The sequence below is a fragment of the Lethenteron reissneri genome, chromosome 44 (assembly GCF_015708825.2).
Source record: "Lethenteron reissneri isolate LAM-NWPU_2019-01 chromosome 44, ASM1570882v1, whole genome shotgun sequence".
Classification (NCBI taxonomy): Eukaryota; Metazoa; Chordata; class Hyperoartia; order Petromyzontiformes; family Petromyzontidae; genus Lethenteron; species Lethenteron reissneri.
Window position 1 is genome coordinate 12,284,345 of NC_083822.1, and position 14,935 is coordinate 12,299,279.

The following is a 14,935-nucleotide window of genomic DNA, read 5'->3' on the forward strand; positions in this document are numbered from 1 at the left end:
CAGGGTCGCAGACATTAGGGGTTTTAATCTCAATTTTGGAGCTTTCGTGACTGCAGGAATTATTCTTTGGTTCTTTCGGTAAAGTCACCTATAAAGATAAAATAATAAATTAAATAATATCATACTACGACGTTTCGATTGCAACACAAGCAATCATCATCAGGTGTAAAAGAAAAAAAAATCTAACCAGAAAACTATAGTCAGACACACAAGCAGACAGACATCTCTGGAAATGGTTGCCAACCTTTCCGGAACTGCGGATCGCTTTAAAAAGGATGCACACGGACCACCGTGTGACAGACAATACTTTTACCAACATTAATAGTACCCTAGATCGCTGTTGTCTGCAGCGGTTCAATGGGCCACTTCCCAATGCCCTTGGGAAATCGTTCTTAATGCAGTGTCCAAATTAAAAGATGTGCAGGTCCAATCTGGTCAATGTGCTCATTTAAAGGCGATTAAATTAACCGCTTGCCAGCAAGTGCAGACTGCTATGTAAAGAAGCGATACCAGTTTGGAATTCCATGGAAATTACTTAACTGTTCACCTATGCCTTGCCGAGTGGAGCTGAGCTTGCTGAATGTTGAGCCGAGTCTTTGGTTTCAAGCCATTCACTTTGGCCTATATTGTTATTATTAAGGAGCATTTGAGGGTGAAAAAAAACAAGACGTTTTATGCACAATTGCCCTTGCATGAACTCTCATACGCCTGTTTTCGAGCTCCCGCTCCCTGCCTCTAAGCTGCTTGTGGCTTAAATGTTCTGTTCGCGCAAGGGCAAGAAGGGTGCAGTGCCACTGCTTCCACAAAGGGGGCTTTCGTGGTCTTTCCAATTTGCCCGAATGGCCCTTTCTAGCCATAACGCTAAAGGTTTGCAGGTGATCGTGCCGGCGATTTGACGCAGCATTTGGCTTCAGGCCCCAAATCAGTGTTCTAATACGTGTTAAGTATAACACAGAGGTCTGTGTCCTTAATAATAAAATAATAACAAAAATGAAACCTTGAATTGCCACGTGAGACAGCAAGTCTGTGTACAAAATGTCAGCTCTCGATTTAAAGCTTTCGTGACTGCAGGGATTCATTTTCTTGGTTCTTTTGGTAAAGTCACGTAGAAGGGAAATTAAAAAAATATTTTTATTATTTTGAATTTCCCTTCTACGTGACTTTACCGAAAGAACCAAGAATATAAAAATGTCAGCTCGCTTAGACTTCGTAGACCCGAAGACATTAAGCGTCAAAGATTTGAAAAAATATAAACAGAGCTAGTTAAATAAAAGTGTGTAAAAAAATAATTAAACACATTACAACATTTTCAATATATCACAGGACTGTACGTACCTAGTGCTCCGTCTAAAAGTCATGCGATAAAATCATTCGGCGAATGACAATCGTGCGAAGAACGAGGCTCACGCGCATTTTTTTTGCTTCGGACATTGCAGGCTGCAGCTGTGGGGCCTGAGGTCCACCCCACCGCCCTCGCTAGGCAGGTGGGGCGCGACTTCCGCCCGTTCTGCTCCCTCCAGCCGGGCCCCCGCCGACCGAGTGATCGGGCCCCCCGCGCTGGCGCCCTGCGGGACATACTCGTGCGGCTGGCTCGTAGCCACACGGAGTTGAACCACACACCCGTGCACACCACAGCTACCGCTAACGCAGGCGGGGTACACGGACGCGCTCGCACCTGCGGACGATTATCTCTTAACGTGCGCCCGTGCCTCAGGAATCGCCTCGGGCTCCCTTTTTACACGCTTTTATTTAATCTTCACCCTCACTTACAAAACCCGGGGTCTCGTTGTACCGCGTGGCCAATTGTGCGCCTACCTGTGATTACAGCCCATTTATTTATTACCCTTGTTAATACGGAATTACGCCCGGCTGGCGAATATACACCCTGCGAGCGTTTATTCGGTATGGGGGTCAGGGGGGTCATGGCGCCGTGATCCCCTGACCTCATGGTCTGCTCTTCTCACTTAATATTCCACTCCAGCCCCTCCTGATGTCGTGAATGACTCATTGTGGCTGGCCTTGTGAACAGCAATGTGACCTGTCCTGTGAGGGTTGGCCAATCTCCTGGCACCAGGAAACCTCGGATGAAAACCCGTCGTGTCAGGCAATCCCCCGCCAGGACACTCCGTGTGTGCGCTGCGTGTGTGTGTGCGTGTGCTCAGTGTGGGGGCCAGGGGGGAGTCACGGCGTCTGCAGAGTTGCTTCGAGGCTGCGGCACGACACGGCTCATTCGCCGCGATAGACCACCACATTCTTGTCGGTCTCGTGGATTTTCACCTCAAAGAGGGAGCCCTCCGGCAGAAGCTTCCGCAGGTTCTCCCAGACAAACACCGCCACGTTTTCAGTCGTGCTGTCAATTTAAAACACGAAGAGAAATGTTCAAACTGCCACTGGGCACTACCGCAGTGTCACAAGTTAGGGTTGCCACCTGTCCTGGTTTTTCCAAGATTGTCCCCTTTTTGAGGAAGCCGTGTTGAGAGATATATATATACACACACACACGTCTTCCTGGCACAATAAAATGTACATTTTTGTCAGTTGCCTAATAATGCACCACTCAGGATGACATGTTGACATGTCCCTCTCCCGTCTTCTGATACTGGAATATTCTATCGTCTTCGCATGACATGTCCCGGCTTTTTGTACCTCAAGAGGAAGCAACCCGAGTCACAATACATGGGAAGTACTGCACTGCAGAGGGCACACATCTCTCAGCTACAGGACTAAGAAAAAAAACACCCCATGTTTTATTAAACACCTAGTTTTAAAATAAGAGCCACCAAGATAATGTATTCCATATTTGAATGCATGAAACATAACACATTCATTTCATCCATTCCTTTTATGTAGACGCATGCATGCATTAAATGGCCTTTAATCAGTTTCTGATATCCATGGTTACTTAAGAGCTAATGTACAAACAGCACTTGTGCCATCTCGCAAAAATATTATACCGTGTGCATGCACTTACACTGTTACAAGGCTAATGTGAATATTGCATTACCTTGGAACATCTTTAAAATAAGGCACATCCTTGTCCAGATTTTTGTGGTCCATTGGGTTCATTATAGCTTCCTGCAGACAAGCCAAAAACATTGCAGGGGTTAGTACACTGAAACCATTATATAGGTGTAGTGGGTTCCACAGAGGCGCACACTCGAACTTGGAGGCAACGCGTTAATTCTGAACACAGCAGGGTAACTATATTCTCGGACCAGGTCAGGTAACACACTGGCTGGTCCACGTTGCCGTGCGTGAAGACCGAAGATCAAAGACGTAGCCCGGCGGGTTCCATTCCCAGAGACAGCCCCAGAGGTCGCAACCGGGTACCCGATACCCGTACCCTACCCGATACCTGGCTACCCGTACCCGGCCGGGTACGGGTACCCGTTTGCGACCCTGGTGCGGCCGGGTACGGGTAGACCGTGAGTCACTGGTGAGCAACTGTTTGTCACTCATTTCCCAACGTCTTGTCTCTTCTCACAATTCAAGTTCCTAGAATCAACCCACCCGCGCCTGCAACATGGCTTCATCCCAGAGGTCGCAATCAGGTACCCGATACCCGTACCCCTACCCGTACCCAACCGGGTACGGGTAGGGGTACGGGTACGGCCGGGTACGGGTACGGATACCCGTTTGCGACCCTGGTGCGGCCGGGTACGGGTAAGGAATTAAAACCCGTTTGCGACCTCTGGACAGCCCCGATCGGGGCCTTGGGACTCACCCTTTATCAGCCGCGGGGTGGCCGGGCTTCACCCTTGGTCACGCCCCTTTCCAGATCCTTCCCCAAGACTCTGGGCCCTACATCACGTGTCCCTCTCACCTCCTTTTGGGCCCCCCTTGCCACCTCGTCCGCTCACATGCCCTCTCGGGTTCACCCAGACTGTCATGTCCTCAGCCGATTTCTCTCTCACTGTCACCAGGACTATGCACCCTAGGGAGCCCTTCCATGCCGTACTCACTCTGGCGTTAGAGAGAGGCTTTACACATACAGTCCACTCTTCACTAGAGTGACTCTATATATGTCACTACATAGGTAAAAGGGGTAGCCCTGCAACTGCCCGCTCACACCAATGCTGGCAGAAGGGGCACCAACGATAGAGGGTTCGAGAGAGCACCCCTAGAAGGTATTTTTGGCCTACTCTTCCACGCTGGCAAGACGACTCGGAAGAAGTGAGAGTACTCATATTTTACCCCACCACAAGGGGCAGAGTGTGCAGGGGGGTTTAATAGACATGCTCTAAGCAACGACCTCTGGATGGGAAATCCAGCGTGGTAACTACGACACCACGAGCAACTGTGAGGGATGGCGACGGCGTAGAGAGGCCTTCATATCCAGCAGTGGAAAGAATAATGACTGCTGATGATTTAAAAGAAAAGTGTAAAATATTACCGGACTACAGTATACTCACTTGCATAGCCTCTTTTAAGTCAACAATGTTCATGACCATTCCGGTGGCATGGTCAATCTAAACAAAGGAGAAACTGAACATGAGAATGCACTTGCCAATAATGTATGTCAATGATAATAAAAAAAATATACATGTGGTTGCTCTTAAATCATTCACAGTGTTGTACATTGCCACGTGTTCTGACAGGCCTTAATGCGAGCTGGGAACTCTATCCAATCCAACTCTTGAACCCGAAAAATCTATGTTTGATTCACACAGAGACTTAAAATCATCATTATCCTCCTCTATCACGACCAGAGACTCTCCCTCCGTGAGGTCAGAGGGCTGCCGTACTTCACGAGTCTGGAGTTCTCCCCTTTCCCCCTCACCATCATTGATGACGATTATTTACAAATGTATTTCTTTCAATTACTTCTCCGAGTTCGACGGGGAAGACCTGAGCCTGGACTTAAACATGACCAGGGGCCTCAGACTGGAAAAGGGAGATGCAGACTACAGAAGCCAGCAGTTCAGCAAGGATTTAATTTAACACGTTCGCTTTCACGACCAATATAATCCATGACAGGTTTTCGGGTTAAAGTGCATAAATGTGTCATTAAACCCGCCACCACTCGACGCAGCAAATTAGTAAGGGTTGTCACGTAAAAAAATGTGCCAATTCGTTACAAGCACAGCACACCGGTTTGTTGGAGAGTAAACCCACAACATTTACAATTCGAATACGACCTTTCGCCAGTGATTAAAAACTAGCTTCATCAGGCGATAGCCACAAATCTTGCTTTCGCCAGATTTAATTATCAGATGGAGTCCATGCATTGTATGTAACAATTGTCAAATCAAGGTATCCCGCAATGTATCGCTTACTTGTACATCTACCACGCGTCACGCTTATGGTTCGATCAGCTGCAGGCTGCACTGTCATTGGGAGAAAGATACGGGACCATATTTCACCACGCAGGTCGCTGCGGCTTGGTAAAGATACCCGACTAGTACCCAGGTGCCCACCAACCACTGTGCGGTTCGCTAAGCACACAGCTCATGGAGCTGTAAAGCAGCCCGGCTATGAATGTGATGGATAGAGCAGTGGCATTGTGGTTAGCGCACTGTTCTGTGAACACAGCATTCTGATATCAATTCCTGGTCACGGCTGACATCAGTGGCGAGTGACAATCTGAACCGTCCTGGGCATCCCACATCACCAAACCATATTGACTAGCTTGGTGAAGTATGGTCAAACACACAAATAATCCCTCTCACAACGTGGCATCAATCCAGCAGAAATTTGACAAGAGGTCTGTAAATTATTGTATTGTTATCACTTACCTTTCCACGCACAGTGACTTCAACTGAAAAAACAAACAATGGTCATTAAAATAAAAAAAACATTTATTATTATTTTATTATTTCCCTTCTACGTGACTTTACCAGAAAAAAACAATAATATGAATCCCTGCAGTCACGAAAGCTTTAAATCGAAATTTAATGCTAATTAACTGAAAAATAATTTTGAGCAGAGGGATTTATACAGTATTTTAACTACTTGTTACATTTTTGGTCTATCACTCTGGCAAAAAAACGTTACTCTGCATAAATGTGGTCTTCGTTCTGATATTAAGAATTCACTAGAGTTCTGTACTTTAAAATCTAAATGTAAAACCAATTTCTTTAGAACTGATTTTTGTGTTAAGTTTGTTGTCCTTCCCATGCACATCCAATTAGCACGGTTGGCTACGTATGGTGCGAAAGAAGTTCCAAATTCACAGTGCAATATTCTAATTTTCATTGCGTTGGAAAAACAATCAAGCTGCTCTTATCCACAGCAGTGTGGGGGGTGAACATGGGGAACCGTATTGTAACACGGGGTTATACCGCAAATTCACTCCCACGTTTTTGCAGGAAAAAATCGTGGAAAGTCACAGATGAAACAAATATTAAAAGGGCCTTGGCTAATTGTAGTTTTTTTGCGTGTGATTCTACAACAGCAGAGAATTAGGCCACACAAGTTGACAATTTGTGCTTTGCGCTGGGTGAAAAAACAAAAGCAGATTTACATCTACATCATGGGACCTCCTTTGCCAGTACCAAAATATGATAACAGGTTTTCCACTTTTTTCTGCCAACAAAACAGGTGTTAAGATGTTACAACACCAAACTGAAACCTTTAACAAGGAACTATGTCTGCATTAACCACAATGCTTGTGGTCAGAATGCAAAAAAAACATACTCTGATAATATATGCATTGTCCTTGAAACTGACATGATTCCTTGTAAAAGGTTTCAGTTCGGTGTTTAAACATCTTAACACCTGTTTTGTTGCCAAAAAAGGGGAAAAATCTATTATCAGCTTTACATCTCGTGTGTAAGCCTAGTGTGATATGCCATCAGACAGGTTGCAAATTTCAATGCCTTTTCGTGGCATGGTTTTTTGGAACCTGTACAATGGAGTATCACTGTGAGTTATGTGAACATGCTCGTGGAAGTTTTAATGGTAGTAAATAATGCCGGCGGCTCCAGCTCATGATGTAAAGGTCTCGGGTTTTAAAGCCCCCCCCCCCCCACCACACCAATTAGAATCTGCATAAACCAAAATGGCTTTGCATATATAATAACCACGATAATAGTCAAATCTCAATCATCTGGGATAACGGGGGGGGGGGGGGGGAGGCTTGAACCAGATGAAAACGTGAATATGTAAGGAAACTGAGATGTGTTGCATGGATGTGTCATCTGTTAAGAATGTGTTATTTGTTTCGATTGCTTTTTCGAGAAATCGGTTGATGCGGTACACCGAGCGATGGGCCAGCGACGAGTGGGGAGCAGCTATAATCAAACCGGAGCGCGTAGAAACTTTTTAATTGCAAGCACGGTTAATTAGCAAACTGGATCATCTGCCCTTGGATAATTGATTTAATTGTAATCATGATTTTCGATTTAAAGCTTTCGTGACTGCAGGGATTCATCTTCTTGGTTCTTTCGGTAAAGTCACGTAGAAGGGAAATAATAATAATAGTAAAAATAAAACATAATAAATTAATTCTCACGACGTTTCGGCCACAACGCAAGCAGCCGTCTTCAGGTGAAGAACAGGTCTGTCGGAAAGACAGCGTCTGAAGACGGCTGCTTGCGTTGTGGCCGAAACGTCGTGAGAATTATTTTGTTTTATTTTTATTATTTTATTATTTCCCTTCTACGTGACTTTACCGAAAGAACCAAGAAGATGTAATTATGATATTAAATATACGTATAATTTACGTGTTAACATTTTGACTGATAAGACACCGTCAAGCCAGACCTAGACCACGAGCGCTAAATATTGATGTGATTAATAACAGATTCTATCCAGTATAATTGCTATTTTGTTAGGTTCTTATAAAAAATTATATTAAGTGGGTCATAAACAAGAAAAAAATTACTCTGCCACGATGTTGCAGACTTTATCGTGTAATTTAGTGTAATTCCCAGCAATATCTCGGCAAATATGTGCATTGCAAATTAACCCAAACCTCCAACTGTACCTTTATAGTTGTGGCCATGGCCGTTTTGGTTGTTGCACTTTCCGAATATTTTGAGGTTTTCCTCATCCGAGAGCAGTGGGCTGCAGTGAGATTGAACAGACAAGCAGAGGTTTGCAGTGTAAAAAAACAAAAACACGTTCTCTGTGGATATATATGACAGCTGTCGCTCAGCAAGGGCATACAAACTAAAGCACGCAATTCGTAGCGTAGCCGGTGCAACGTTTGACACGCATGGCTTGTCCATCAGAGGTTTTTGGGTTAGATTGCATAAGTATGAATGCGTCGATAAACCCGCCACCACCCGACACAGCCAATTAGTAAGGTTTGTCACGTAAACAAAACGTGCCAATTTGTTACTAGTACAGCACACCGGTGTGTTGGAGAGTTAACCCACAACATTTACAATTCGAGTGCGATGTTTCGCCAGTAGATACAACTAGCGTCATCAGGCGACAGCCAGAGTTTTCGCGCACGGCTTTCAATCCAGAGCTCAACCGTTTTGATCTCCCGGAGTGGCAGTTGAAACCATTGGCAAATTTCATCAATGCCCCGGCCTCTGTCACGCGTGAAAAGCGGCGATGGTGGACGCTGCCCGGCGGAGAGCTGCGTTGGCGGTTCGAATCCAGCGGCCGTCCTGATTAATACTGCGTTGCATGTAACAACCATAAATATATATTTGCCCAGTCTGCTTCACAGTGGACGTTAAAGATACCCACCTTGTTTTTCTTTCCTAAGAGTAGGCCATTGTATGCCGACGTGATGGTCCAAATTTGGCAAAATTGGAAAAATACCGTCAAATTGCTCAATTAGGATTATAAATAGAAACTATCCCCCTTCCCACACCCCTCTAATAGGCAGAGCACAAAGCTTGGTAATTTTTGGCTGCCTGCCAGCTTCCTGTGATTTACTGCCACTAATGAGCTGGATGGACTGAATAGCACCATCTCGTTTGTAACCTTTTTCATGATGTTCTGATGTCCTGTCTGCGGAGCAGTCTAAGTGGGTACATCAGGCTGTGGTGTGGAAAAGTGTGGGTTCTCTCACCTCTTGCCAGATGTCTGGCCAGCGTAGAATAGTAGAATAGTAGCCAAAATAACTCCTCTAGTGGAGGCCCTTCCACCAACAGTGGCATGAGCAAGCAAATTGCAGGGCTGTGCCTTTATCTCTTACCTACTCATAGCTAAGCCTAAACATCCATTTCCATTCCCACAGTCTCACAATTTATAGTAAATCATTCAATTTGGACAGGTTCATCAGCATTAATTGGCTTATTTATCCATGGACTTCCATTTCCTGTCCTCATGGGCCTTATTTGTTAACGGTAGTTTTCGTCCAGAAACTTGGCGAAAAAGCCTTTGCCATTCATCCTCTAGCGAGATGCAGCACGCAGGCAGTTCAAGAGGCTGTGTTATTTCTGCCCTTTGCAGAATACGGGGCTTTTGCAGAATTCCACTGATCGGTGGAAATTTCCAACTAATTGACGTGACCGTGTCACAGCCACTTGGCTGCTGGGGGGTGGTGGGGGGACTGCCAAGGCCAATCGGGGCCGTGCGTGCTGACGTCGGAACACTCGCCCTGCTAATCAATCAGGTTCCGTTCAACTCACACACGTGTAGCAGAACTTTTTTTTTAACTTTCTGACCCGACCCTGCTGGGCATCTTAGGATTTATCCAGGATAAATAAAGATTGTGATTCCTAGTCAGCAAGACAACTGCTGAGAGCCGAAATGTCTGGCGTCGTGTTGAACAACAGTTCATACAAACCCCGAAAACGCACACCGGACAAAGCTGTACAGCACAACTGTGAAAGCATAAAGCAGTGGCAGCAGTTTACTAAATTCAGAGTGCTCCTTCTGTCCTCTCCATTCTCAAAACGAGGCAAGCCAACTCTGAAATGAGCTAACAAGCCCCCCCCCCCCCCCCGGAGGTGATATTTCACGTGATGGAGGGAACGTAATGACATAAGTGGACACCACGGTGATTTTTCTCAATGCAGCCTGACTTGTAGAATGAAGATGACCACATATGGTAATCAGACTTTTTTTTCCACTTCAGTCCAACTTTCGTTACCGTACTTTTCCTGTCTACCGTTCCATCAAGTAAGCTGCATTACTTTTTCCATAAACAAAATCAAAGTAATCCATATACAGAATGGAACACCTCTGTCTAATGGAAATCGCACACCGCATTATACCTCACCAACGGGGCGGTGGTGGCTATGCACGTGGCCTGTTTGGTGGATGCCACACGTTGCTGAGCTCTGTTGGCATCGAGGTGCCATCATACACTGGATTGACAAGAAGCCATACAGAAAAAACGTGGACTCGTCTCCATTTTTCCTTCTGTATGAATACGCTTGAATAGGCTGATAATGCCTTAATATGTTGAGGACTGCAGAGCTTGGATAGCCGTTGGTAGCCGGCTCCTAGCGGGTTCCTTGCGCCTCCGAGTCGTTCCGTCTCTTCGAGAACGAGCGAATATTGTGCGGCGCATTGCAAGCCAAAGTCGTGTCATAAAAAGGCGATGTACAGACATCGCCCTGTAACTGCTTGCTCACGCCACTGTCGCCTGAAGGGCCTCCGCTAGGGAGAGCTCTAGAGAGCCCCTCTATAGGGTATGTGAACATATTCCAAGCTGGCTAGATGTCGTGGACGAGGTACCCACACTTTTACTCGCCACACGTGACCTGCCGATCAACTGCGGTGTCTACCAATGCATCAAGCACCGGGCATTTAAACCAGAGACCTCTGGATTGCAAGTCCAGTCTGCTCACCAAAACCCCACGGCAATACCGTACGTAAAATGTGACATTTTGAAATGAACATCACGATTAGCGAAGGTCTATCCACTGCTTTACCAAGGTCACCCCACGCCTTTACAGGGTTTGGCAATCTACTGCGGCACTGCGTACGGAAGAGGTTAATCTGTTTACATTTAAGAAAAAAAAGTCTTAATTGTGAGCTATCACGGAGCGATGGCAGAGGCGGAGAGGGTTGAATAAGGAGAGTGGCAGAAGGGAGATCGAGGGCAGGCATATTAAGGGGTGGAATCAGGGGGGTTGAGGGGAGGGATTAATTAGAGTAGGGTGGGGGGGGCAAAATGAGGCGAGGAGTGGGGGGGGCAGTGGGATTACTTAGGGAAGTGGGGAGGAATTGAACGGGCGGGGGAGATGCAAGTGAGGTCGACAAAGGAGATTACGTACAGCGTGATCATAATTGTATTGCGGCGCCGCTGCTGAATTTCAATGTTGCTTCAGTTGAAATAAAAAACATCCGAATCGGAACGTGGAGTCAACGTGGCCAGTGGTGAACGTGAATTCGTGGGGCTGTATGAGGCCGCAGTTTTATATTCGTAAGGAGCTTTACGGGGGTTGGTGGGAATGGGTTTTCGTTGGCCCTATTTGTCTTTCTGGCCAGGTTGAAATCTACGTCTCTCTCGAAATATCAGTGTGTGCTCCCGTCTCTATGACTCCTTACCCAACCGGCATAACCGGGCCATTGTTGGATGCATTGTGGTTGTATTTTGGGCCAATATAAATCGTATAATTTGCTTGAAGTTGGCACGACACTGGCAGTTGGTCAGAGAACACATGGCTACCGATGTTTATCCAATGTTGAGCAGATCATTAGTCCAGGGTTGTCACTATTATGCCATCTATATTTTAGCTTTGATTGACATTGCAATTGGTTACAAAGTGAAGCTACTTTGTGTAATCTATGTGCTAGGCCACTAGGGGCATGTCGAAATCATCACCTGTTACTGTATATACTTTACCCATTTTAAGGCAATGTTTCTCTGTTTATGTACTTTTAATAATGACTTGCGTTTGCTGTTTTGAGATATTAACACAGCACAATGAATATTGCATAACTCTCTCAAACTTGGATTCAATCCTGAGCTGTCATTCTCAAGCTGTGGGCCGTAAGGCTGTGGGAAGTTGACCACGGAGCAGCCGCAGACACGGCGATCTAGAGTGGGGTTTAATGATGTTGGTGCATGGTTGTCTGCGAAAACAAGTTGAGGGTTGACTGGTGCACGAGTCCAAAAAGGATGGAGACCACTGATGCAGACATGAACCACATAATAGAAGGGCACAGGGGCTTCCCACCGACTATTACGTGGCCTGCACAAATCTACCCCGTGGCCACACGAGGACCGCAACTACACTCCACGTGCCGCACTGTGGGGTCAAGACACAGTCCTGTTCCTCCAGAAATGCCGGTGAAGCTTTCAGTTCACAAAGAGCTTCCACCGCGAAGAGATGTACAACTCCAACTCTGGGAATCAACTGAAAGACACCACGCAGCAGTGGGGTGTCATTTACTGCACCGTTCAATTCGCTCGGGGATTTTTGTGTGTGTTTACCTTCGGAAATATAGTTTAGGTTGATTTCACCCTCGTCCTGCGTGGTTGCAAATCTCTTCTCGCGGGGGAGGCTGTCACAAAAGCTGTAACGGGTAAACGTCACGTGATGGATTGTCCCCGATAGCTTGGGCTGGTCCCCCGTGTGCGCGTGGCTTGTTAGAGCAGGAGCCTCCTTTGGTGACGCCGATTTGGCAGTGGCACAAAATCACAAGCGGCACGATTGCCCGCGTGACTCGATTGGCCGTGTCAGGTGGTGAAGGGTTAGAGAGTTCAAGGCTGACATTTAACCCACGTCCATCCAACCCCAAAAATAAACTAATAACGAAAACCAAACTCAACAAGTTCGTCAATGACACTGCCTTGAAGGCCACATAATCACAATATTTCTTTAGCCTGGAGAAATCCGATGAGCTATGAAGCTCTTTGTTTTTTCAGGGGCGGGTCATAAAGTTACAATACAAAAAAACAACACACGATAGGCGTGCACAGCGAAATAGGCGACGTTTCATGCAACGGCCATTCATCATCGCCGATATCCTTTATTCATAGCAGAGGAGGGGGGGGGGGGGTCTCTGCTACGAAGGGCCGCTTGCCCAAAACGTCGCCTATTATTTATTTCCCATCACCCTTCACGGCCAGTGAGCGGCAGAGAGCGTGCTGCGAGTGCATGACCGCGGGCACGGCCAACACCCCGTCGGTTGTACCACGTCGGCGTTGCGACCAATATCATCAATATCACCAATATCATCAATATCATCAATAACTTTGGTGGTGTTTTGGGGGGGGGGGCGGGGTTAGATCGAGTAAATATAAAAGTGTGTGCTGAACTAGTCACGTTAATGGGCACGGTCTGTTTTCGTGATAAAGCTTACTAATTGGCTGTGTCGGGTGGTGGCGGGTTTAACGACACATTTATATATTTACGCGATCTAACCCCCCCCCCCCCCCCCCATATTAACCTTATGGCGATACGCCGGGGTACCATAGTACTCGGCTCTCGCATAATGTCCGTGATGCAGTCATCTTTAGACTGTTGATGGTGCGGCAATCGACTCCTCTCGACGAGTTGTACACGATGCACGATTGAAAGTTGAAGTTTTCGATAACGGATTTTGTTATGCTGATGTTTGGCGTTTCGATAGTGCGAAGTGGCACTGATTTCGGATTGATTGGTACCCCAGTCGTGGAGTGGAGTACACACATTTAATTGCCTCGGACATTTTGTGTTATTTGGCACCGCGGGTTCCGCCATAAGGATCGTATGATAGAGAACTAGCTTTACTAGCCGGCTTCGCCCGAGACTTGGATTCTTGTCTTGGATTAATACACGGCCTACGCGGAGGGTGGGGGGGGTGACGTCATCAGGCACACTGTGTGACGTCATCAGGCACACTGTGTGACGTCATCAGGCACACTGTGTGACGTCATCAGGCACACTGTGTGACGTCATCAGCCACACTGTGTGACGTCGGCAGGCACAGTGTGTGACGTCAGCAGGCACACTGCGTGACGCTGCCGCATGCGGGTGATATGACAAATGTGACGTCACCACTCACTTGCCGTGTAAAATATATCCATTATTGCGCACCCCCCCCCCCAAATAAAAAAAGTCTATTTTTTTATACGTTTTGCATTGTGTAGTCTGGAAAGTACCCACATGCCAAATTTCAAGTTCAAGTTTGCTGCATGTCGGGAAGTACGCTGAACATTTCGAACAGACACACATTCACAAATGTCCCTTTATACAGATAAGAAGAAGGGACGTACCAATTGGTTACGAGCACGGCTCACCCGGGTTTGCGTGTTGGAGACCAACATCCACACTCCTACGTGTTAAAATCCACAACATTCACAACCCCGCTCACTGCCCCCGTCCACACGACGCACGCGCGTTGGTTAAAGCCCTCCCCGCTCTGCCAGTCGCCACACACGTGGCCCGCTTAATGCCCCCGACGCAACGCGCAGCTCACATCGCCGCCGTCCTTGCCTGGGCCACACGACACTAAAGGCGTACAACAGCAGCAGTAGCAGCAGCAGGAGGCGTGCTGACACGTGGTTACTGTGAGCGCACACGCAACAGGCGAACCCACGTGTGACGCAGCCATCTCCCACCAACACAGCCACAACAATAAGCAAGCAAAGCGGGTCCCTCTTCGTTCCGTTGTCCACGCCGCTGCTCACCTGTGCAGCCTGTGCGAGGCGCTAAAGCTCTCTATCCTGGTCACACGCGCGATTCTTCCTCTCGGTTCGCTCGCCGCTGCCTGCATGGCGGAGGAGTGTTTCCTCTTCCTCCTCCGAGGAGGACGGAGGGAGGAGGAGGAGTGAGGTCCGTGCGGTTTCCACGCCGTGTGCTGTGGGTTCCGACTCGTGGTGGCTGCGGTGGTGTCCGCACGCGCATGCGCCTCCGAGTTGCGAGAGCGGCGTCGACGGCTCGGGGTCAAAAGTCTCCCTCGAATCTGTTGCTCGCTCGGCCACCGCCGGTAGAGGCAGCAGCTGCAGTAGCAGCAGCGAGTGGAGTGGAGCGTGGGTTGGGGTTGTTGTCGATGTGCGTGGAGGGGAGGCGGTCGCGTAGCGGCTAATCGCGCTGCGCTACTACAAAATGCGGCGACCACGAGGAGTTTCCTTGCCCGCTTCACGCACCAC

At 47.4% G+C, this 14,935-nt stretch overlaps 1 protein-coding gene across 1 annotated transcript; it reads right to left on the minus strand.

The window, feature by feature from the left end:
• Nucleotides 1–1,187: 1,187 nt before the first annotated feature.
• LOC133353535 (6-pyruvoyl tetrahydrobiopterin synthase-like) lies at nt 1,188–14,696 on the minus strand. Its single transcript, XM_061569853.1, has 6 exons — nt 14,474–14,696; nt 7,928–8,007; nt 5,736–5,758; nt 4,413–4,469; nt 3,005–3,075; nt 1,188–2,350 (listed from the first exon to the last, which is right to left on the minus strand). Exons 1-6 carry the CDS (start codon nt 14,557–14,559, stop codon nt 2,227–2,229), a joined length of 441 nt encoding a protein of 146 aa, XP_061425837.1. The 5' UTR covers nt 14,560–14,696; the 3' UTR covers nt 1,188–2,226.
• Between the last annotated feature and the right edge of the window lie 239 nt (nt 14,697–14,935).

Coding starts and splice junctions, on each gene's coding strand:
- LOC133353535 (XM_061569853.1), bottom strand. CDS start 14,559: ATGCAGGCAGCGGCGAGCGAACCGAGAGGAAGAATCGCGCGTGTGACC. Junction 8,008..14,473: donor GCCTCGCACAGGCTGCACAG/GTGAGCAGCGGC, acceptor ATCTCACTGCAG/CCCACTGCTCTCGGATGAGG. Junction 4,470..5,735: donor AAGTCACTGTGCGTGGAAAG/GTAAGTGATAAC, acceptor TCCTTTGTTTAG/ATTGACCATGCCACCGGAAT.